The sequence below is a fragment of the Chaetura pelagica genome, unplaced genomic scaffold (assembly GCF_000747805.2).
Source record: "Chaetura pelagica isolate M959 unplaced genomic scaffold, ChaPel_1.0 scaffold91, whole genome shotgun sequence".
NCBI lineage: Eukaryota > Metazoa > Chordata > Aves > Apodiformes > Apodidae > Chaetura > Chaetura pelagica.
In genome coordinates, this window is record NW_009952042.1 from 506,255 (window position 1) to 530,515 (window position 24,261).

General features: G+C 49.3%; 2 protein-coding genes across 2 annotated transcripts; one reads left to right on the top strand and one right to left on the bottom strand.

Moving 5' to 3' along the window:
* Positions 1–2,683: 2,683 nt before the first annotated feature.
* On the top strand, positions 2,684–10,169 carry CCDC68 (coiled-coil domain containing 68). Its single transcript, XM_010002726.1, has 10 exons — positions 2,684–2,803; positions 4,338–4,472; positions 4,691–4,816; positions 5,081–5,209; positions 6,349–6,431; positions 6,937–7,042; positions 7,857–7,940; positions 9,262–9,345; positions 9,605–9,681; positions 10,094–10,169. Exons 1-10 carry the CDS (start codon positions 2,684–2,686, stop codon positions 10,167–10,169), a joined length of 1,020 nt encoding a protein of 339 aa, XP_010001028.1.
* A 1,941-nt stretch (positions 10,170–12,110) lies between these two features.
* RAB27B (RAB27B, member RAS oncogene family) lies at positions 12,111–23,996 on the bottom strand. Its single transcript, XM_010002736.1, has 6 exons — positions 23,844–23,996; positions 21,449–21,534; positions 19,004–19,107; positions 17,650–17,773; positions 16,886–17,073; positions 12,111–12,283 (listed from the first exon to the last, which is right to left on the bottom strand). The coding sequence occupies exons 1-6, from the start codon at positions 23,994–23,996 to the stop codon at positions 12,111–12,113; spliced, it is 828 nt and encodes a 275-aa protein (XP_010001038.1).
* Positions 23,997–24,261: the final 265 nt, after the last annotated feature.

Sequence of the window (24,261 nt, forward strand, 5' to 3'; positions counted from 1 at the left end):
GAAACCCTCAGAGCCCCTTCCCCAGGCCCTGGTGGCCTCCAAAAACCTTCCCAGCCCCAGTGGAACCCTCAGAGCCCCTTCCCCAAGCCCTGGTGGCCTCCAAAACCCCCAGCCCCAGTGGAACCCTCAGAGCCCCTTCCCCAAGCCCTGATGGCCTCCAAAGCCCCCAGCCCCAATGGAACCCTCAGAGCCCCTTCCCCAAGTCCTGGTGGCCTCCAAAACCCCCAGCCCCAGTGGAACCCTCAGAGCCCCTTCCCCAAGCCCTGGTGGCCTCCAAAACCCCCAGCCCCAGTGGAACCCTCAGAGCCCCTTCCCCAAGCCCTGGTGGCCTCCAAAAACCCCCAGCCCCAGAGAAACCCTCAGAGCCCCTTCCCCAAGCCCCAGTAGCATCCCCAGGACCCTTTCCTTGCCCCCCCCCCTGCACTAGGGGCTGGTAGGAAACAAGTCCCATCCCCAGTCCTCATCACCAGCTGATTCCTGGTGTTCCCTGGTGCTGGTGACCAGAAGTTCTCTGGTTCTTCTCCCCTTTCCCCTGGGTTGGCTGTGGAAGAGCTTTGGTTGGGTGGGAGAAGGTGGAGAAGGAAGGTTTGTCCCAGGAGAGATGGGTGTGTTGATGTGTTCATGTCTTCAGGGGGGGAGAAAAAAAGAGCTAACCTGTTTCTCAGACACTTGTGAGAACAACAGGAGCAAGGAACTGCTCTTCTGGGGTTGTGTCCCAGCACCAGGAAGGGAAAGGGAGTGAATGTTGTCCCAGCTCCTGCTCAGAGGGGGAAGGAACGTGGTGTTTGTTCACCTGGCTGGGCTGGGCACAGGGAGGGTAAAACTGCTGCAGGAACTTGGTGGTTGAGTCCCAGTGCTCAACTGGAGACTGGCCTGGAGTTCTTTGATCTGCCTCGTGCCTCTGATTGCAATTAAAAGGATTCATTTCAGTTGGGGTGACTCCAACCCAGCCCCTGGTGGTCCCACCAGGAGAGGTTTGTGGTGGATGCCAGGCTGCTGGGATGGCAGGAGAGCTGCCTCTGGTCCCTCTGGCTTCTGCAGTGTCCCCTGCCCTGGCTGTGACAAGTGTCCCCTGCCTGTCCAGCCCCCTGTGCTGGCACCCACAGCCCACCCACCCGTGGCACCTCTGCTCCCTGCAGCAAAACCCAAGGTGGCCAAGGAGCTGCAACCTCCTCCTGGCCAGGAGTGCAATGGTAGGAACAGGGTTCCTATATGGGATGTTGCTCAAACCCCTTCTTATCCTGGAGGATTTGGGATGGCCCTTCTGGTGCTTTCCTGCTTGGTGTGTCCTGGGTGGGCTTTGGAAAACCCACCCCCACTGTGAGCAGAGCCCCCCCGTGGCTGCTCTTCCCCTGGGCTGTTTTGGGGCCACCCAAAGCCCCCCTAGGGTGGGGGGTGCTGAGCTCAGGGTGCTTGGGGGTGATGGTTCTGCTTGGGGCTGGGGGACCCTCCCAAGGACCTCTGTGTCCAGCCCTGACCAGGTGAGATCTGTGCCCCTCTGCTCCTGGCTCAGCTGCTCCAGAGCTGGGAAAACATTCCCATTCCAGAGCTTTTTTTCACTTGGGGGGTCCAGTGGAGGTTTCAGGCTGGAAGGAGAATTGCTGCTGAGTGGCCTGGGTGACCAGGGGATGGCATTTGGAGTGAGGAAGGTGTCCCTGCCCATGCAGGAGGTTTGGAGTCCCTTCCAACTCAGACCAGTCTGGGACCAGTCAAAGACCCCGGGGGCTGTGTCTGCATCTCCAGCTTCTCTTTGCTATGGGGGGAAAGGACATTTTGCTCCTGTGCAACCTGAGTTTCCTCCTTCCAGTGCCCAGAACAGACCAGGTGCTGACCAGGGATCACCTGAGTGATCAGGGCACCTGAGTTCTAGCAAGTGAAGGGTAAAAAGGAAAACCAAGCAGTTTTTATTGTATTGTGCAACCCCATCTTGTCGGGGAGTCTGTCCACACCCTTTATTGAGCTTTATTGTTCCTCTGCTTGGTTGGTTCCAGGTATTTCAAGTGTGCTCATTAAGAAAACCCCCCAAATATCAAATTGGTTGAGGATGAGCTGGGAACTCGTTGCCTACCCGGGGCTGGAGAGGAGGAGCATCTTGAGATGCAACTCACTTCAGAGCAGCTGACACTGGATGTCACCATTGGACAGCACAAACCCCATGGCAGGAGCTTGGGAATTTCTCCTCCTTGGGAGAGGAAAAACCTGAGCTCCTGTCTCCCATCTGGCTAATTTGGGGTTCCTCCTGAACCTGATCCAAACCAGTTCCAGGCTGGTGCAGGGAGGGAATTCCCTGCTTGCTCTGGGATGTCGTGGGACCGGGTTTGCTTTGCAAACTTTGCAGGTGGATGAGAAAAGTTTTGGGTTGTTCTCAAACCCCACCAGTTTATCCCTGGTTTCCTGAAATAATGGAGGGTTGGGGTGCAGGCTGCCAGTAAAAAAAGGGGTTGAAATCTTCAGGGAAAAGAATGTGTGAAGATCTCTCATCTATTCAAAGAAAATACCAAGTGTCTGCATTTTTAAATTGAGGGGTTTTTTTTTAGAGGTCCTTAAGGTTTGGGGCACCAGTGCCTGCTTGGCTCCAGCCAGGGGGTTAAATGGGATGGAAGCATGGAATTCCAGCCCTGGGGAATGAAACAAGCCCCTCTCTTCTCTCCCCTGCCCAGAGCAGAGACCTGCCCGGATCGTGATGACCACCCTGCTGCTCACAGAGCAGCTCACACGAGAAGACCATGGCCCAGAGGGGACCTACACCCTCTATGGATCCTCCTGCTCCCAAATCACTGAGGAAGCTGAATACATGAAAAAGGTATTTCTGAACTCCTTGTTCCTGCCTTTGCTCCAGCAGCAACACCAGTAACCACTGGGAGGGAAAACTCTGAGCTGTGGGGCAGCTCATTAGACATTGACCCCAGAAATGCCACTTACTCCTTGTAGCCACAGCAAGAAGGTTCAGCTCTGCAGTGAGAGGGTGGCAGCCTGGCTGGTGAGCAGGTGGTTATGGAGCTAATGGTCATCCTGGGTCCAGCAAAGGTCCATCCAAGGTTTGTCCTATGGCAAGGAGAGTGAATGACCTTGTGGTTGGAGCATCTCTGCTTGCTTTGCATGCAAAGACTCAACAGCCAGAAAAGTGTAGGATGGACTCTTTGTACTTGAAAAACCCAATAAAAATCATGTGAGGGGTGATGTATTAAAAATACCTTCTCTAAGGCTGCTGTTCAGCCTCCTGGGCAGGTTGGACATGGTGCTGGTGGTTCCTCCTAATCCACCTGCAAGTCTTTCTTTGATGGCATCAAGGCTGAGCTGTAGGGCTGGGTCTGGTCCCTGGGAGAGATGAGGAAGCTCTGGAGCAGTGAGGAGTCTAATTGGAAGCAGAAGAGAAGGTTTGAGGATCAGGACCTGGGGAGGTGGAGGTGGGACAAGCAGGTCCTGGAGTGGAGCACAGAGCACAGCAGCTCTGAGGGGTGGGAAACCCTCTGAAGATGGGTCCTTTTCTGAAGGTCCCATGCAAGGGCAGTTATTCTGGAGAGCAGAGGGGGAGGATCAGGAGGCTGGAATAAAACCAAATGGCTTAATTAGGATCTAATCAATCCCAAGCAGCTCTTTTGAAGAAGCACCTTTCTCTGCTCAGTTGAGGAATGAGGTTGGAGAGAAGGGGGGGGGGGGGGGGGGACACAAAAAAAAGGTGATTTATGGTTTTGCACCTTCTGAAAAGCACAGGGTGCCCTTTGTTTGTGGTGGTGTCTCTTAAAGACATGAGCTTGGTGTCAAGTGGGAGAGGTGGCCCAGATGTTGGTGTGTCCTGGCCCAGATGTTGGTGTGTCCTGGCCCAGATGTTGGTGTGTCCTGGCCCCATCTGACCTGCTGCAGGTCACATCCCAGCTCCCAAAGCAGCACACGTTGGAGAACAGTGGGGAGGGGATGAAAAAAGCAGCTTAAAACCACTTGATGCAAGTGGGTTTGAGCAAAGCAGCAGCTCCCTGGGGTGGGAAAAGGTTTGGGAACCTGTCCCAGCAGTGAAAACAGCCTGGAGTAAAAAGTGAAGGGGAAGTGTTGGAGAAGGTTTCTTTGGTTCTGCTGCCTCAGCTCCCTGTGACTTTGCTGGAATATTGGGAAAGCCAAGGAATCCTCCAGCCCTGGAGTTGCTCTGCTGGGGGTGGAAGAGACTTGCAGGTGGGAATTGAGATGCAAATGTTTTCCAAGGAGAGCTGGACAAGATTTTGGTTTCAATCGATGGGAGGAGGAGCAGGGCTGGGGCTGCCCCTGGAGCAGCTCAGCTGGGCTCCTGGGGCTGCTTTTCTCTCCCTAAAACCCATCATTTCCAGCTGCTTTTCCTGTCTCAGCTTCCTGGAGGTTCAGGCCACGAAGCTGAGCCCAAGAGCAGCAGCTGGAGCTGCAGCCCAGTCGGGAGGAGGGTGATGGAGACAGAGGAGCAGCTGCTGGTGGTGAGCAGGGACAACCAAGTGCTGAGGATCAAGGTGAGTTTGGGGTGGTTTTTGGTGTTTCTATGCCTTTATAAGTGGCTGGGAGTGCATCTCTCCTTGTAAACCATCCTCCTTGGGGGTAAGGGGGGAGTCTGAAGGTGAAATGGTGACATGAGGTCCTGCCAAGGGGGCTGCTCCTTCCACCTCTGATTGTGAACATCACTTGGGTTTTCAAGCCCCACATCCACGTGTTGTGCAATGACTCTTTCCAGCTGGAAGCCACGAGAGAAGCAGGGGTTCAGGCCCTCAGATCTGCCTCCCAGAAGCTGTATGAGACTTACCAGAGTTGGGCAGAAGGCCTGAAGAAAAGCCACGAGAAGGAGAAGCAGCAGCTCCAGGTACAGACCTGACCCTGGGTGGGCATCACCACCCTGGGCAGGATGGGAACACTGATGTGGGCTCTGGCTCCCTGGGCTGCAAACTTGGACCTGGGGGCTGCTGAGTCTCTTCTGCTGGTGCAGTGGAGAAGTCACAGAAGGAAAACTACCAAGTAGTTTAGTTTTATTCCTGATTCTTGGAATGAGGGTTCCTTAAACCATTGTGACAGCCCTGACTCCACTGTGTACACCAGCTCCCAGCACTAATTCCTGCCCTGGTCCTAGGCTTACAAACTCCAACAAGAAGAGAAGCTCCAGGAAAGCATGGGGAGCACCAGCCACCTCAGCCAAGGGCTCCAGGAAAGATCTGCCCACATAGCAGAGCTGGAGAAGCGAGTGCAGAGGATGGAGGAGGTAGGTCCACCCACTCCTCCTCTCCATCTGTCCTGGGTGAGGAGCCTGCCCTGGCAGTGCTGGCACTTGGGAAGAGGAGATCCAGAGTTGGAAGGGATCACCTGGTCCAAGATCACCTAGTCCAAGCCCCTTGGCAGAGCAGGATCATCCACAGCAGAACAGAGAGGAACCCATCCAGATGGGTTTGGAATGTCTCCAGAGCAGGAGATGCCACAGCCTCCCTGGGCAGCCTGTCCCAGGGTTAAGCACCTTCAGGGGTTGGGTTCTGTTAACTGTTGGAATTGGGAATCAAAAGGCTTTGGCACACCAAGCTGAGGGGCTTTAGCTGTGGGTCAGACAAGCAATTGGGGTTCCCTCCTTCAGTCATTTCAGTTGTTACAAACTGTGGAGCACCAGGGAGAAGACTTGATGTGTAGCTACTGGTTCCATCTGCTCCTAAGGAGCTGCCCTTCCACCTTCCCCCGTGGGTGCACGTCTGGTGTTTGATGTGAAAATGGGCCATCCTAGTGCTCAAACTGCTCCTTCTTCACTCACTGCTTCATGGGAAGGGTTGTCAGACGTGGGTTGAGTCTCCATCCCTGGGTGTGTTTAGAAGTCATCTAGATGTGGTGCCTGGGGACCAGGGCTGGGCTTGGGAGAGCAGGGTTGATGGTGGGACTCGATCATCTTGAAGGTCTTTGCCAACCTCAGTGATGCTGTGATGCTGTGCCTTGTTTTCCTGGTGTACTCACCAGCAGTGGGAATTGCTCCCATATCAGTGGGAATTGCTCCCACATCAGTGCAGGGGTTGGATCTAAATGACCTTGAAGGTCCCTTCTGTGCTTCCATGATTTTCCCCTCCATGCTTTTGAGAGGTGGCAGCAGCAGCTGCTGAGCAGGGACTCTCACAAGGCCTGAAGATTGTTGCTAATGAAGTCAAGAACCTGGCATTTTAAGAGAGTTTGGACTTTTCTCATGGGCAGTTTGTACTGTCACCCCTCCCAGACTGGATTCAGAGAGGTCAGACTGGTTTGTGTCCATAGCTGCTGGTGGCCTTGGGGGGTTAGTGCTGGGTCCTGTGTTCAGGCACAGGATGGAACCACTGAAGGTGCAGCCCAACTTCTCCTGGCAGGGAATGGTTTTGTTACTTGTTTCCTTAGGAAAAGAAAAGTCTGCTGGAGAAGAAGATGTCATTTGAAAAGATGCTTCAGCAGATGATGGGGAGGAGTGAAGATGGCAAGAGGTGAGAGCAAATGCAGGGGATCCAGTGCTTTTTTTGTTTGCTTCTGGGACACGATTTCACGTGAGGTCCCAGGTCATCACTTGCTCAAGGTCCTTCTGGCAGGAAAATCCTTCATGAGGAAAGTGGCTGGTTCAAAACCTGATTTCCTGGGGCTGCTTGAAGAAGCCAAGACAGGTGCTGGTGGCCTCCAGCCCTTAGATGTTGATCCTCCTGAGATCCCTAGTGTTTTCCCTTCCACTTTGCATGCATGGATTGCTCCCCTTTCCTGATTTAGTCTTCAGGAATTTATTTAAAGGCTTGTAAGGGTCCTCCTGTCAGGCAAAGTGTCTCTCACACTATGGTTGGGTTTATTCTGCTCAAGAATGAAGCCTTCACAGCTGGATTCCAGCCACATGTCCTCAGGAGCACCTTCAGCAGGGAGCAGCTCTGGAGCTGCCCCTGAGGTGGGAAAGGTGGGCCAGGGATCCCTGGGGATGACCCTGGGGTGCTCTGCTCTCTCCCACAGGTGCCTGGATCTCCAGAGGCAGATTTCCACCCTGCAGCAGCAGATCTGCCACCTGCAGCTCCTGATCCAGGGGCAGCACCAGGCCCTGCGTGGTGTCATCCAGGAGGTCAGCCTGGGTCACTGGGAATGTTCTGGGAAGAGAAATGGGAGATACTGGGAGGTGGGCTCTTGCCTTCAGTGTGTGTGGTGGGGTTGAGCAGCTGAGTGTGGCTGGAGGTGTTGAAAAGCCATCTAGAAGTGGGGCTGAGGGACATGGTTTCAGCACTGGACTTGGTAGAGTTGGGTTCATGGTTGGTAGAGTTGGGTTATGGTTGGACTCAAGGATCTTAGAAGGTCTTTCCCAAGCAGAACAGCTCTGTGACTCAGACAACTTTAAGAGGGTTGGATGTTAGGGGAAACTTTGTGACAGAAGGTGCATTAAAGGTTTATTAAGCACTGGTTTGGGCTGCCCAGAAAAGTGGTTGGATGACCAGCCCTGGAGGGGTTTAAAAGTCTTTTAGCTCCAGTGCTTAGGGGGCTGGTAGAGCTGGGTTGGTAGAGTTGGGTTAACTGGATGATCTTACAGGTCTTTTCCAACCTGAATGGTTCTATGATTGTATGGAAATAGCATCCCTAAATTAGGGTGGTGGAGTCAGGGCTTTCAAGCAGCCACCTGAGGTAGCTCCCATGTCTCTGTAGGTGCCACCAACAGGCAGACCTGTTATCCTAAGGACAAGGTGACACAAGGTGCTGAGAAGTTGCTTTATAAAATGGGTCAATCCATCAGTTTGAGTTTCTCTATGGGAAAAGCCCAGGGCCTCAGTCTGTGGCTCCCCAGGGGTGGTGAGATGTTTCACTGGGTGGTTTTGTTGGGACACCAAAAGGCCTGTGAGGAACCCAGCTTTCAAACTGCTGACAGACTTCATTTCCTCACTGGGCAGGCAGAGGAACTGAAGAACCAGCTCAAAAGCCACGATGAGAAAATAGAAAACCTGACAGAGAAGCTGACCATGCTGGAAGCTCAGGTAGGACCAGAAAGTCAGGAGACACATGGAAGGGAAGAGCACAAGCAGGTCAACTTCACCCTGCTGGGCTGGTGTCCATGCAGCACTGGGGGCTGGTGGTTCTTTGCACTGCATGTTTCAGTTTAAAAACCAACAAAAGCCACCAAAATTCCCCCCCAGACCCTTTCTGGAGGAGCATCAGGTCCCAGGTGGCACCCAGGCTTGTCTCCTGTCTGCTGTGATGGACTGAGAGGGGGTTGTTTTCTTTTCCTCATTGCAGAACAAAGAACTGAAAGATCAAGTGGAGCTGTGGTCAGGCCAGCCCAAGCCAAAGGTTTCAAGAGCTGTCTGGACAGAGTAGGTGGCTCTGGTGGGGTTTGAGGGGGCAGTCAGGCTCTGCTGGGAGCCCCCACACCTCATCCTGCTTCACCACCAAGGCAGAGGAAGCCCAAGCTCTGCTCCTGACTTGGTGCTGCTGGTGTGATGGTGGTGGCCCAAGTCTTGGCTCCCCAGGAGCTCTTCAGCACATCAGGCAGGAGTCCCTGCAGGAGGCTGAACATCCCTGCAGGGTTCCATGGGATGCCATTTCCTGGGAACCTTTCTTTGCTCTGGTAGGTCTGGATGCCAAGCTCTGCTCCCAGTGAGCTGAAGAGCTGTTTGCAGTCAGCTTCTCCCTGTCCAGGGCCATAGTTACCAACCTCTGAGGTTCATGGTTGGTAGAGTTGGGTTATGGTTGGACTCAAGGATCTTAGAAGGTCTTTCCCAAGCAGAACAGCTCTGTGACTCAGCCAACTTTAAGAGGGTTGGATGTTAGAGGAAACTTTGTGACAGAAGGTGCATTAAAGGTTTATTAAGCACTGGTTTGGGCTGCCCAGAAAAGTGGTTGGATGACCAGCCCTGGAGGGGTTTAAAAGTCTTTTAGCTCCAGTGCTTAGGGGGCTGGTAGAGCTGGGTTGGTAGAGTTGGGTTAACTGGATGATCTTACAGGTCTTTTCCAACCTGAATGGTTCTATGATTGTATGGAAATAGCATCCCTAAATTAGGGTGGTGGAGTCAGGGCTTTCAAGCAGCCACCTGAGGTAGCTCCCATGTCTCTGTAGGTGCCACCAACAGGCAGACCTGTTATCCTAAGGACAAGGTGACACAAGGTGCTGAGAAGTTGCTTTATAAAATGGGTCAATCCATCAGTTTGAGTTTCTCTATGGGAAAAGCCCAGGGCCTCAGTCTGTGGCTCCCCAGGGGTGGTGAGATGTTTCACTGGGTGGTTTTGTTGGGACACCAAAAGGCCTGTGAGGAACCCAGCTTTCAAACTGCTGACAGACTTCATTTCCTCACTGGGCAGGCAGAGGAACTGAAGAACCAGCTCAAAAGCCACGATGAGAAAATAGAAAACCTGACAGAGAAGCTGACCATGCTGGAAGCTCAGGTAGGACCAGAAAGTCAGGAGACACATGGAAGGGAAGAGCACAAGCAGGTCAACTTCACCCTGCTGGGCTGGTGTCCATACAGCACTGGGGGCTGGTGGTTCTTTGCACTGCATGTTTCAGTTTAAAAACCAACAAAAGCCACCAAAATTCCCCCCCAGACCCTTTCTGGAGGAGCATCAGGTCCCAGGTGGCACCCAGGCTTGTCTCCTGTCTGCTGTGATGGACTGAGAGGGGGTTGTTTTCTTTTCCTCATTGCAGAACAAAGAACTGAAAGATCAAGTGGAGCTGTGGTCAGGCCAGCCCAAGCCAAAGGTTTCAAGAGCTGTCTGGACAGAGTAGGTGGCTCTGGTGGGGTTTGAGGGGGCAGTCAGGCTCTGCTGGGAGCCCCCACACCTCATCCTGCTTCACCACCAAGGCAGAGGAAGCCCAAGCTCTGCTCCTGACTTGGTGCTGCTGGTGTGATGGTGGTGGCCCAAGTCTTGGCTCCCCAGGAGCTCTTCAGCACATCAGGCAGGAGTCCCTGCAGGAGGCTGAACATCCCTGCAGGGTTCCATGGGATGCCATTTCCTGGGAACCTTTCTTTGCTCTGGTAGGTCTGGATGCCAAGCTCTGCTCCCAGTGAGCTGAAGAGCTGTTTGCAGTCAGCTTCTCCCTGTCCAGGGCCATAGTTACCAACCTCTGACTTAGTTCACATCTAGTTGTGGTGGGTTTAAGCCTGGTCACCTTGGCCTTCTTGTGTTTCTGCAGCACCCCAGGAGGTTCTGGAGCTTTTGGAGCACCCTCCTACCTGATGCTCAGCAGGCTAAGGAAGCAAGAGAGCTAAAGGAACGATTGGGTATTTCACTCCTACCTTTCTCAGAAGGATTTCTTCTGCCTGTGGCAACCTCCAACTCCTCTGGCCTCTGTGTGACTGTGAAGCACCTTCTGTGCATCCTGGAGCTGTGCTGCAGAGCTGCCCTTGCCAGGATAAACCTGGACACGAGGCAGGAGCTGGGAAGAGAGGTGCTGAGCTCCTGAGGGCCCACACAGCTCAGAAAATGGAAGGCAACCACATCTAGGACCAGCTCTGTGCCTGCCCTGGTGTGGGCAGCAGCAGGAACCTGCCTGAACCAAGGGCTCCCACCCACCCAGACTTTCAGCAGAGACTCATTTACCTGCAACTCATTTAGGTAAGACCATAAAATGAACCTCTCTGGCTTACCTGGCACCTTGGTCCAGGGTTCTGCCCACGTTGGTGGGGGTGTGGAGTCCCACTCCCCAGGGGAGTGACAGTGGCTCTGTGACCATGGCCCTGGTGTGTCTTCTCCTCCCTGGCTCCCAGATAGAGCAGCCTTTGGGGAAACCAAATAAAGGTGCTGATCCTTAAATGAGGCTTAAAAGTACTAAGTTCCAGTTTGTTCCTTTTCTTATCTGACCTTGGGCAGGTGATTCACGTGTGGTGTCACTCTGGGGTTAGCTGGGCTAAGGTGGAAATCAAAGCTTGGGCTCAGGCAGGGGGTGCTGGGCCTGCTGGGGTAGCCTCAGCCACCCCTGGAGAGGATGAGCTTTGGAAATGGTGTCACTTCCCTGCCCCAGAGGGACAAGGAGCTGCTGGGCAGGCCTTTCCCATCCCTCCTGGGAGATACTGAGCTCAGCTGGGACTCAGGGGGGGCCAGTGTTGGGATGTGCCCCGCTTTGAGGCAGGGCAGGACCTGTTTTCTTCCTAGTAATTTGGTTTTTCAAGCTGAGGCTCTTCTAAGTAGCTGCACTGAAATGAATGGGGTGGTTTTTTAGTGGCTCCTTCTAGGACTGATACTGGTTAATGTTTGTAGTTAGTGCTGGAGGATGGTACAGAGAGCCAAGGTGCTGCTTGGCTCTGAAAAACACTCCAAAAGCAGAAGGGAGTGCAGGGGTCATACCTGCCCACCCTCCCATGAGCAAAACTCACCCCAGGATTCCTTTCCATGTGGGTCATGCTCAGTATAAACTGGAGGGGTCCCAGGGGTCAAGGTGACTTGATCCACACCCAGTGTCCTGGGAAGATTCTGTCCATTCATCTGCCTTTAATCATGTAATCCTGCTCGTGCATTCCTGAATCCCTGTGTTCCTGCATCCAGCTCCTGGCTGTGGCTGACTCCAGGAGCCCAGTCTGGGACTGCCCTGCAGCCCTGACTGTTGCTGGGGAGGAGATGACAGTGGCTTTGTATATTTTTGTACCTATTTCATGATTCTCCTTTCCCTCCCTGCTGTTCCCTTGAAGCTGAGCAGTTCAGTTCCCAGCCCTGTCAGTCCCTCTCCAGGGAAAGGGAGGGGGGTTAATGGCAGCAGGAAAGGACTGACAGATGCTCCAAGGGGCAGGCTGAGTGCTGAGGGTTGCAAACACCCCCCCAAGCACCCCTCATCCAGGCTGGGGAGCCCTGTCCTTCCTTCCCTGCCCCTCCACTTGTTTCCCTCAGCTGCCCAGGCTGCGGAAGGAGGCTGCACCTCGGGGGAGCAGCCTCTGCTTTCCCCCCCCAAACCAGCTGCCAGACAGGACTGAAAAAATGTACTTTTATTCTGAAAAGAACAGTGCAGAAACCGAGTCACAGGCCGTGTTACACAAACCCAACACCAGGCAGGCAGGGACAGGATGTTCTGAAGCCACAGGTACTCGGGTACAGCAGGAACGCAATGGGCTGGTCGGGGGGGGGCCTTAAAGACCCAAAAAGGGTCTATTTGTGGGCAGTCACACTCAAGAGCAACAAGGCACAGCAGAGATCTGTTGGAGACAAAGCAGAAGACGTGCTCACAGCAGCAGAACAGAAGGGAACACTCCAAAGGTGGTGGTGGTGGATCCAGAGGCTGCTGAAGGGTTGAGCTGGAAGGTGAACGACGCCCCGACAAGAAGAACCGTTTCACCTCCAGCAGGTGGGTAAGACACAACAGGCTGCTCCTCATTCACAGCTTCTCCACTCAGCCCTGGGGCACCAAGAGGATGGACAACCTCAGGGTCTACTTGCTCAAGTTCTCTTTCACCTAGGGAACCCAAGCACACAGCCAAAGGGCTGTTCCCTGCTGCCTTTTAGATGGGAACAAGAAGCAATGAGGAGCAGATCTGCCCAGCATCAGTCCCAAGTCCACAGCATCCTCTGGGAAATAAAAAACAACCCAAAACTTACCCTATTATGGCTGTGGGGTTTTTTTTTGGGGGGGACTGATGTTTAAAACTTGATGTTTAAAGTAGAAGAATGATTAAGACAGGAAAGATGCTGTGAAGATTGGGCTTTCTTTTAATAGGTGCCTCAAACCAGGTCTCCTACCAGGTAAAAAGCTGCTTCTTTTTTTACAGTTCCAGCACTTTTTCTCCCCTCTTCTCTTTGTAAGGAAGATCAGAGCATGGTCTGAAACTCCTGCAGGGTTCATACCTGTATAAAAATAGCAGTCATTTCAGGTGATTTTTACACTTGCTACTTTTCTTCAGCTATTGTAGAATACAAATTGTAAAATAACAGCTCCAGATTTAATCTTTTTTCTTTTAGTTTAGGCTGAAAACATGAATTATCTCCACAGACTGAAATAGTTCCAGGAGACAAAACTTCTTACCTTGGAACCATCCCAAAGAGTCCCTGTGGAGCAGGTATCAAAGTCCCATCTTCTACAGCTTTGAATGAACCTTCTCACCTGATGCAGCCCTGGAGGATGTACATGGAAGGATGACAACCCTTGGAATGTTCATGAAGATGCAGCCTCCAGAAACCAGCTCAGGCAAGTGGTTTTTCTGGAGCTACCAAGGCAGCAAGGAAACAGCAGCTGCTCTCAAATGTCTTTTGCTCCATCACACCCACTGCCAGCCTCAGCTCTGTGAGCAGTTCAGCCAATTCCCTCTTCTTCTTCCCTTCTGGTTCCTCCTCAAAAACAACACACATGACAAGCTGAGCACAGATGAGAAAATCTCCTGAACTGAAAGGGGATGCTTAGATGATTGTGAAGCCACTTCCTGGCCCCAGGACACCTCCAACCCTCCCAGGCTGTGCTGCCTGTCAGCAACCAACCTGGGAAGGACCTGTGGGGAGTGTCTGCTTGAGTGTCTAAAATCTGCACTGAGGAACAGGCATTGATCCTCTCCTGGCCTTGTTTGTTGTTTTTTTTTTGGTTCATGGAATCATCTTCATAGTTGGTTCAGTGGAATCATCTTCCTGACTCCTCCAGGTGTTACCCACAGGCTGTGAGTTCCAGAAATGTGGCAGTTCATGAATGGAGCAGCAACACCAGACTTGGGCAATGCAACAGGTAAGGGAGACACTTCTGGCATCAAGACAGACCTGCAGGTGGATGGAAGGATCTGCAACCAGGGCATCACTGCAGTGCCTAGAAACTGGGAGGACAAAAACCACCTGCAGATCAGGAGGAAGAGCCCAAAGGATGTTGTGTATGTGAGTGAACTGGGAAGTGCCAAGAGGATTAAGGGAACAGGTTCAACAAGAAGTCAGGTAATTTGAATGGTCTTGGAGAAAAGGAAGGCAAAATGATCCTCAGCATGAGGTCCTACAAGTGGCAGCTCTGAAGGGTGGGTATTGATTACCCTCCTCTCTGTCACTGACTGTCCAACTCCAAAATCACCACAGGCTGTGCCAAAAAAGCCTGCAGCAAGAGCACTTTACTGGAGAGATGCTGGAAAACTGCAATAAACTAAGTCCAGAAGGACACAAAATGAGTCCTTGAGAAACCAGTGCCTGGACTGGAATTGAAGCCAAGAGCCCACAGGGCTAGAGGTATCACCCTGGAGAAGTCAAGGATCCCAGGACCTCCCCTCCAGCCCTGCTGAAGGATATCTAAGCAGGTTTGCAACCACATTGTGATAGTGCTCAAAAGCAAATGCCTCAAAAGTTCAAATGCACATAATCGAATCCTGAATTCAACTGTTGCTGGCATGGAGTGATCTGTGGATCTCACCAGAGATGTGGATTGAAAGCAACTTCATTTCCTAGCCTAGTCTCCTGGAAGAATTGCTAGGACTGAGGGTGTTGAAGTGAAACACTTGGAGTGGTTGGAGGGAGAAAAGGATGGGAAGAGGATCCGTGGCTCCAGCTAAGGGGACAGTTGGAAGGAAAAATGGAGCAAAAGCCAAATGATGATGGAGAGGGGGCAGAAGGTGGTTTTCAGTCAGAGCTCATTAGCTAGTTTCTTGCAGAGAGGTGACCTGATAAACAACAAAGGTTGTCTGTAACCTTTTAGAATCACTTCTGTTCCTGTTACTTTTACAGCCAAGAGCTACTCCAGCAAAGGAAACATGTTGCAACTTCTCTTCCTTTCCTCCAAAGTTTTGATGGCAAAATCCTTTTGGGAAAGTAGTTTCACATGCATTCACAGCTTCTTTTTTTTTTTAATTTAGAATAATAGTAAGTTTGTTGTCTTAGCAAATATATAAATACAAACCAAGCAATGGCATTTTGATTACAGTTATTTCCTTTCCATTCCTCAACAGAGCCCTCAAGCAACACTGGGCTGTGAGGAGAGTTTACAAGATTGTATCCTTATGGAACATCCTTATCCTTACCCAGAGCTCCCTGGTTATGGATTGCCAGCTCTGACAACTGTCACTGAAACTCAGAGGCAAGGTCAGGAGAAATCCCCCTGCAGACCAAGCTGTTCTGGGTATCACTGCTGTGCTGTTTTATTTTTTAATTATTATTATTTTAAGAATGTTAATTCCAGCAGGTGGAGAGAGAAACAGAAGCAGCTGAGCTTCCTATCAAAGTGCTTTGAAACGAGTGCCAGGGCTGGGGTTTTTACACACCTTTGTGTGAATCATCTGTCTGCTCCTGCAGACACTTTCAGTTGTGTAGGAGCTCTTAGACAGGCTGCACTTGAGCTGCTCTGGGAAACATGTTTTGCTTGACTGTTGGTGATTCCCTATTCTCACCAACACCTTTCACTCCTGTTTAACAGACAAATCTGATGCCACAGAAGGAGATAATTTCTCTCCAAGTGAGCCAGGGAGCTCCTGAGATCATCCCTGGCAGGAATTCAAGACATAACACAATTCATGATTTTTTTTTCATGATATGTATTAAAAAGCAACACAACTTCAAAGAAAACACTGAACTCCCAGGCTAAGTATCTCAGGTAACTGCAGAACCTCTCTGTGTATCAGCCTGCTTGCTTTCTCTTTCCACCCAGGACATTTCCTGCTGCCTACCACAACAGCTTTCCCACCTCTCCAGGGGTCAGGGCTGATCAGGACCTGCTGCACAGGATTCACTATGTCCAGCCTTTAGATACAGCCCAGTACTTAGAGAACCTGCACAGCCTATAGGTTAGATCTCTGGCATGGCAACTGCAGCTAGTTGGTTACTCACCCAAAGGATCTGCTCCTACAGATGCACCATGTGCCCTGTTCATGTGCCAAATCAGCCAGGAAACATCAGCTTAGGAGCTGGGCAGGAAAACCTTTCACTGTTTTCAGCAGGGAATCTGGTAAACTCTCCATTTCTAGGAAGCATTGAAACATTTCCTAAGCTTGCTATTCACAGAGTTTGTAGCCTTGAATCAGTCCAAGATGAAAACACTTAAATACATTAAAGTCTGCAGACCTGACAACCCAACTCTTGACTTGTAAAGAGACCTGTTCCCTTCCCCAAACCTGCACCCTCCCAAGTGATTTCCAAGTAGCTTGAAGCACAAGAAAAACAGACCTTTAACTACCACCTGTATAAAAACAAACCAGTTATTCTATAAAGAAGGGCAGGGTAGATAATAAATATGCTGTAACTTGGTTTAGAAAATGATCTACACTTATAAATATAGTATTTTTCTTCCATCTTTCCTTTGTGATAAGCAACTTGTTACTTCCCTAGAACTTGAAGAAATCTTCCCACACACTAAACTCTCTTTATAAACTGTCCCTGCAGCATCAGAATCCCTCTCCATACTTGTTCCCATATCCCTGCTTGGATTATTGGCAATGCTGCACAATTCCCTGATCATGATTATTTTGTTGTTTTTTAAATAAAATTCCCTGCTTCCTGCCCCCAAACCACATACCCCTGCCCCCCCCAATCACCAGTGATTCAGTTAGGACAGATTCACAGCATTGCTTACTCTGTGCACGTGAGAAAAAAAGGTTTAAGAGGCCACAGAAAATCTTTCACATCTGCCTTAGAAAACACACAGTCCCTGATGCAGAATCAGAAAGAAACAGGATCCTGTGGAAAACCACCCACCTCCGTTCTCATGTCAATATCCAGTGTATGCAGACAATAGGTTCTTTCCCTCCTTTTTTAAAAAAATAAAGCTGCTTTCCTCTATTCAGCATCCTGATCACATGAAAAATAAAGATGAGGGCCAAGGGAGTGGGGAAGAGGAGGTGGGAGAGTTTTCCACAAAGCTGGCACAGTACCGGGAGGAATCATCGCAGCACGAGCGCCCGACGGAGCCGTCGTTGGAAACCAGTTCTTTGGAGAAAAGATGCACAATCCCAAGAAAACAATGGAACTTTGCTGCTGTGCAGGGCTCCAGAGAGCTGGTTGGGATTAGGTGGTAGGTCAGCTGTTGTTCTGATGACAGGTTTTCCCAGGTGACGTTCAGCAGAAAAAAACTCCGCGGGTGGTGCCGAGTCGAGCTTGCCCGAGCTCCCCCCGTTGGCTGTGTCAGAGGCCTGTGTCTTGTCCACACACTGCTCCATCCGTTTCATTATCAAGTCCAGAAGTGTGTCCACAGCCTTCTCCACGTTCTGCCCAGTAGCTGCACTTGTTTCAAAGTAGGGTATGCTGTGGTGGGAAGGAAAAAGGTGGGCTGGAGAGACTGCTAAAGACAACCGAGACTCGGCTCGTTCCAATGCTATCAAGGGTGGGTTTACACAGAATCACAGAATCTTAGTGGCAAAGAAATGAAGGGGAAGGAATTCTGGTTTGTTGGGACTTTTCCTGTCCTGGCAGGAGTCCAACTCCTGCTCTGTGGCATGATGACATGAGCACAAAACCACCCCCTTAATTTACAAAATGTATCCTGGCATTCTGAGTTCAAATTGCAATGACCTCAGCACCAACCTTGGCTGAAAAAGTCTTTCAGGTAATCAGGGAAAAGACACATAAATTCAGTGCCACTGCAAACCTACAACCTGACCAAAATCTCCAGGTGTGTCTCCACTTCCAAACCAACTTATAAAAATTGTTAGTTATTTAGTCCATGGCACTGAGTGTTCATCTGCCTCTGGTATGTTCTGTCCTGAACTCAGGACAAGCCAACATCCCAAGAAGGTGGTTTTCCAGGAGTAACAGTTCATTTCAGTCTTATACCACATTTACAACACTGATTAAATTTACCTTCTGTCACAATTTGCTTACCCATATTTGTCTGCCAGATCTTTTGCTTGCCTTTCATTCACCTCCCTTTGGTCTGATAAATCAGCTTTGTTCCCAATTAGGACTATATCTGGATTCTCACAATATGCATTGGCTTGGAGCTGACCTGGGAGCAAAAACAAACACAAGTTAAGACCAAGACTGTTGGCAAAATAATTCCAAATACTTCTCTTGCTCCCCACCTCAAAACATCCTAGACTAACCAGCCAACCACTTTGTGCCAACCATGTTCTCCTTGTTACTTGCTCAGGGGATTTTTTTCCAAAGTAGGAAGTAGAATGGAAGCAGAAAATGATTTCCAGTCTTTATTTTCCCAACACACAACAGGTCTTCAATGCCACAGGGCATTAGCAGAGGGGAACCTCCATCAGCCAAAGCTTTTGTTCTGGAAGACTCTTCAGGACATGCTGGAAGTCCAACCAACATCCCTCTGTCATCTGCAAATGCAGCTCTTCACTAGTTTAGGGCAAAATCCTCAGGAGACTTTTTCTCTTGGATATACTCAATGGTTGAAATGCAATTTTATCCATGTGAAGATCCAGGCACAAGTAGTTGGCCACAGTAATTGTAAGTAATTGTGCCAAGCCAGTTACTTATCCTCCCTCAGTCCTGAGGGGACTGAGCTGAAGAGGTGCAGTGAACACAGAGCAAATGACTCAGCTGGGTGAGCAGTGGCAGACTGTGATGACAGGGATTGTTCAGTGGGAGACAGGGATCACTTCAGCTTGTTTGCTGGAAAACTGCCAGCTGGAAATGTACTGGCCTCTGTTCTTCCATCACTCTGAACACTCTCAGTTAGAAGCAAAGTGGAAGAATTTAACCTGTGTTTCAGTTTTAGTCTAGCCCTTGTCTGAAGGAAAACCACCTACAACAAGCACAATGCACTTTCAAACCAAACCTTAGTATTAATTTAAACCTCAAAGCAGACAAGAAGGAATCCCCTCCTGCTCTACAAATAGGAAACACACCATCAAGACACCACCAATATCCAAAGGACAGTTTCCATGCTCCTGTTTAGCACCTAAACCCAGGAAATGTCAAGTGCCATGAAGAGGCAACAGATTTATTAAAACTGTACCAAAACCTAAAGAAGCTCATCAAGCCCAAAAGAGCTGATCATGGAAAAAAAAATGAAGAGCAAGTATCTTTCTAACCTGGTAAAGCTTTCACCCCAAACTGCAGGCTGCAAGGACCCCACTTATTGCTGCACTTGTCACAGCTACTATCTCTGTGCATCTTCCAGCTCACAAACAATGACACACACAAAGCCCAGGAGCCCAAAACACACAAGAAAGCACCAAGTCGACCGATAAATGCAAACTCCAGTTGTACTTACTCATCCAATTTCTGACATTAAAGAAGCTCTGCTGGCTGGTGAGATCAAACATCAGCAGAAAGCCCATAGCATCCCTGAAAAATGCTGTGGTGAGGCTTCGAAACCTGAAGGTGGAAGGAAAAAAGAAGAGAACAGAGCTCTGTTAATACAGAGTGATCTCCAAGGGAAGCACTTTTCTGCCCAGCCTGAACTGAGGGAAGGGGGAAAGAGATGAAGTCAAGCTCTTCTGAATTGCTGAGGCCAAAATTCTCTTTCAAAAATACCTTGACACCTGAAGAGTCTGGAAGATTTAGTGGACATACATTCCCTGGGAAGGGAAAACAAATCCTTGACTTTCATTTCAGCTGTGATGCATCACACCAGTCAACACTTATTAATCAGTGTGTCAGTAATTTACCAAAGGAAGCTTATATGTGAAAACATAAACATTGTCAGTGACTAATCTGTTCGTTCAAATTCTGCCTGATTTAACTGAGAGTGAGACAGAGAAGGCTTGGTTAAAAGGAGGACCAAAAAGAGATACTGAAGCATTTAGTGCACCACAAATCCCAGGGAGAGAAATCGATTCCCCTGCCAACATCACACACACTTAAGTTGATGGATGTGCACTATTTAATATAAAGAAAACATGAAAGAGCAGGGGGCTGGTACAGGCCTTTGGAGAGTTTGCTGTGACCATCAGCTGAAAGGAAGTGACCTTTCTTTGGCACTCTGGAAGGGCCATGGTTCACAGCACCACAAAATCTAGCACAAACCAGCAGCAGCTCAAGTGGCCACTGATATTTTACACCATGCAAATGAAAAAATACCTCTTCCCAGAAATGTGTCAGATGCCTGGTGCTACCCCTGGGGTTTCTTTTCAGGAGGACAAAAGAAAGGAGCCTCAAAATGTTTCATCTCCTGTGGAGGTATACACACAAACTGTCTGGAAATGAAGAGATGCAGCTGCAAAATTCCAGCTTTCTCCTGCTTTTCATCCAGCCCCAACCCCTCCCACATGCTCTTTGCTCTGCTCACTCCAAAACCTGAGGTCTTTATCACGACTTTCCTTCCTCCCCACTGGGCAAAGGCTTCAGGCTGCTGCTTTTCACTCCCTATCACACAGCAAGCAGGCCTGAGTGGCATTTTCTTCCCTTGCTGACAGATGCCACCAGAAGTCACACCCAGGGCAACCTCACAGCTTGATGACAGTGAAAACCAGCTTCTGGAACTAGCCAGGGGGAGCTTAAGGAAGCAGCACCCACACTTCTCCCTTGAAAACAACCACAGTGTGACACACACCACATAGGGACAAGTCAAGGAGGTCTCTGGGAAGAACAAACCACTGTGCACACACAAGACAGGGGCACAACTGGTTAGATAATAGAATCCTTTTGCAGGAGGATTCTGGTCAACCATGAACTTCACAGAGGTCAACCCCATTAAGCTGCTGCTGCAAGGAAGGCAAACACAAGCAAAACCATCAAAGATAAGAAGCAATTCTTCCGTGCCACTCAGCTCTGTAAGACTTGAACAACAATTGCCCATCCCACATGCTTGCTGGTGGTGAGAGGCTGGAAGCAACCTGGGGCAGGACACAACAGAAAACTTGCTCCTCAGAGGAAAGTCTGGGGAAGCCCAGGCCTTGTCAGCTTGAGAAGACTTAAGGAAGACATGAGGATGCTCAGGACCTTGTCCACTTGCTCCAGGGCTTAACCACTCCCACAGCCAACACTTGTGTCCTTCTGCCTAGCTGCAATATCCTTGCTGCTTGTGACCCCTGCTCTGTGGCTGTGAGCCTGAGGAAAGCCTGGTTCCATCTTCTCAAAGAATCATTCTGCTTGGAAAAGACCTTTAAGATCAAGTCCAATCATGAACCCAGCTCTACTGAGTTCAGTGTTTGGCCCCCTCAGCCCTCACTGGTCATCACATGCCTCTGCCTCCTGATCTGTCCTCCCAGCACCCCGTGGGACTTGAGATTTTCAGTACCAAATATCTCACACTGGGGCTTTCAGGGGTGGAAACTGTTCCAGATGTGGTCTCCAAAGTGCTGCAGAAAGGGGAACAGCCCCCTCCCTCAGTCTGATGATGACATGCATCAGAACCTGCCCCACCACCCAGCCTAACAGAGACAGTGTGAAACAAGAACAAGCCACTTGGGTAGGTTACACAGCATCTTCCAGAGGAGATGAGGAACGTATTATGAAGCTAAAAGAACAGTACAAAACAAACCCAAAAAATGACTCAATAACCCAGAAGGCAGAGTGCTGCCAAGGCAGGGAGCAGACCATCTTCCAGCCCTGTTTCCTGAGATTCTGATCACCAAGTCAAACCAGTGCCAGAAAAAGACAGAAGACATTTTTCTTGTCCTAAAACACAAGGATTTCTGGTAATTTTTTCACCTGATGGTTTACCCAGAAATGTGAAAAGCTCAGAACCATTTTCCAGTGAGCAGAACTCTGTTACCTTTCCTGTCCAGCTGTGTCCCAGAGCTGGAGATGTACCTTGAAGGCTTTTCCTGGAGATCCATTTGGTCCTCTGCTGTTGTACACCTAAGGAGAGAGTCAAGTCAGCACAGCCATGCAGCTCATGTGGGGATCCAGCAGGTGGGTCACAGCCTGGTACATTTTGGGCAAGCAATGATGAGGAGTAACAGCTCAGCCCTGCAGTAAAAGCTGACTTGTCCCTCCAAAAGCCAGAGGGCTGCTTAGAATAGTATTTAAAAACCCAGGAGCCACATGAAACATCTACAAAAGCTGCACTTGAAAGGTAATTTGGCCCTATTTAGTACTTCAAATTAGATAGCAATTCTTTAAGGCTTGGCTGAGACTGTGCTGAGCAAGCTGTGTTCTGTTTCATTGCTGTGCTCACCAAGCTTACAGCTGGCTGACAGGATTCAGCACTATTAACCAAAGCTCTTTTTTTGTCATTAACTTCAGTTGGACATGAATGACTTCCTTACTAACTGCAATTGCAAACTCAGAGTGCTTTAAAAAAAATTAAGTAATCACCACCACCTTTTGCTGGGGCTCAACTCTTTATGAAACAGTACGAGTGTGTAAATTACCTGTTGCAGTAAGAGATAAAATAAGCATGAGCAGGTTTTGGTATCTGAGGTAATTTAGCAGATCCTCAGCAGTTTTAAAAGCAGGCAGTGATTGTCCTTGCATTCAGATCAAGAGAATATGGGCTTTATGGACATGTCTGTGTCCAGAGGCTGCACTGACCTTACCCAGGGAAGCAGAACACCTTCTCACCTGCCCCTCCTGGGCTGTGAAATACAGCAGTTAGTTGTCCTGCTCAACCAAGTTAGTATTAATGGATTAGATGACCTCTGGAGGTATATTCCAGCCTAGACTATTCTGTGATCCTCTGAACTTAATTTAAACTGTTGTCATTTTAACAGGCAGCTTCTGACTGCAAGGTGCCTTTCTTTCCTTTCTGGCCTGATCTGAAAACCAGAAAAGAATCAAGGGATCAACCACACCACTGCTGTGAATTAAACTGGTTTGCTGGAGCAGGTTCCTGTAACAGGATCCTGTAAATAAGAAATCTCAAGGGGAATTTTTTAATACTTACTTTTACACTACCAAAAAAAAACATATTTAACCTTTTGCATCTCTTTCTCAGAAGGCAGTTTATTAGACAGACCTTCAAGACACTGCAAAGCTGATAATTTCATGTAGTTTCTTCCACTCTTAGGAACTATGTTACACCAAAATGTCCAGTAATGGAAAATGACAAAAGAAACCTGTCTGCAACCTTTAGCAGAAAAGTTCAACCTGCTGGAAAGAACCAAGGAGCCTTGTTTAAAACATCTTAATGAGTGTCTGACCAGCCATGGAAAGAGTATTCTGGCAATTTGCACCTTCAGACATTTCCTTGCAATAAAACTGGGCTTTTCACCTTTTATTCTCATGCTATCAGTGCCAGCCCACAGGGCAGAGAAGGAACCAGGCTCCACTCCCACCTGAGCACCACATCTAACCAGCCTGAATTTGTGTGGTGCTGATGATGAGACAATAAACAGAGAACTCAGGTCCATGGTTCTTTTACTCAGGGGACCCCTGCATCCCCACCACAGCAAAGCTGAGCTCCACAAACACTGGCAGACATCAAAAAGTTGCCAGGGAAGATGAAGGTGAATAGGGAAGTGTTGCTCATTCCAGGGAAATAACAATTAAATGCAGTTTAAAAGAATCTAATTTAAAGAGGTCTCCATCTTGCAGCTGGACAAGTCCTTACATGTCTTTTTATTAGGGAAATGACTAATAACTGCCCAGGGTCTAACATCTTGGATTTATTATGGGTTTACTGTTGAGGCCAGCTAGAGGGATTCCTATTAGAAAGCTGAATTAGTCCCCTATATTCAGCCTGCATCAGTTGTCAGGATCTGTGAGCAGACACATTAGTCACATGTCATTAAAACAAAGCAAACGTGCTCTCATATCCATCAAAAGCATCTGGCTGACACTGTGGAAGCCTCCTCCTCGTGTATTTCCCAACAGGAAACAAAAGCCTGGCAGAGCAGGCTAAGCAGCACTTCCACCCTTTAGTTTCTATCTAAATTAGGAGTTTGGGGGCCAGAGCTTTTTCTAGTCCTAACCACACTTCATTCACAAGCCCCATGGAAACCTGCCCATGGAAAAACCCTTTTCCACCAACACCCAACAAAACCATTTCACGCTCCAACCCCAGGATAAGCATTTCTCCCTTTTATCCAGTTCCTAACTCTGAAATGTTTAGAAAAGCATTCTGAACAGATTCTATACCCTGCAGTAAGAGAGCCAGCAGACATTTCCACTACACAATTCTCAGCCTGAAGGAATCCAGAAGCAAGAAGGTGGCACAGACAACTCACCACTCGCTTTTCCCGGAAGTCTATCCCGACTGTCGTGATGAATTTTGGATTAAATTTGTTATCAGTGTATCTGTACAGGAACGTTGTTTTTCCAACCCCAGAGTCTCCAAGGGCCAGGAGTTTGATCAGATAATCATAGTCTCCATCAGTCATAGTGCTAATTTTTAGGAACCTATGTAGAGAGAAGAAAAGCCATTGATGTAATGATAACAAACCCCCTTTCTGTTCGGTTTTGCCTCATTTCTAGTCTTAGAAGGATTTGAGTTTGGGACAGAGAGATTCTTTGTGTTCTGAGGATAACAATAAGGTAGGAAACCTAGGGCTAAATCCTCTGCTTAAAATGTCTTATTATGAGTTTAAAAAAAAAATAAGGGTGGCAGAAACAACCATGAAAAGCAAACTTGGCCATGGCAAGGAG

Excerpts from the sequence above, each read along its gene's own strand:
- RAB27B (XM_010002736.1), bottom strand. The coding sequence starts at position 23,996 with ATGACTGATGGAGACTATGATTATCTGATCAAACTCCTGGCCCTTGGA. Across the intron at positions 21,535-23,843 it reads ACTTCCGGGAAAAGCGAGTG|GTGTACAACAGCAGAGGACC; the intron begins GTGAGTTGTCTG and ends CTCTCTCCTTAG. Across the intron at positions 19,108-21,448 it reads GACACAGCTGGACAGGAAAG|GTTTCGAAGCCTCACCACAG; the intron begins GTAACAGAGTTC and ends TTCCACCTTCAG.
- CCDC68 (XM_010002726.1), top strand. The coding sequence starts at position 2,684 with ATGACCACCCTGCTGCTCACAGAGCAGCTCACACGAGAAGACCATGGC. Across the intron at positions 2,804-4,337 it reads AAGCTGAATACATGAAAAAG|CTTCCTGGAGGTTCAGGCCA; the intron begins GTATTTCTGAAC and ends TTCCTGTCTCAG. Across the intron at positions 9,346-9,604 it reads TGACCATGCTGGAAGCTCAG|AACAAAGAACTGAAAGATCA; the intron begins GTAGGACCAGAA and ends TCCTCATTGCAG.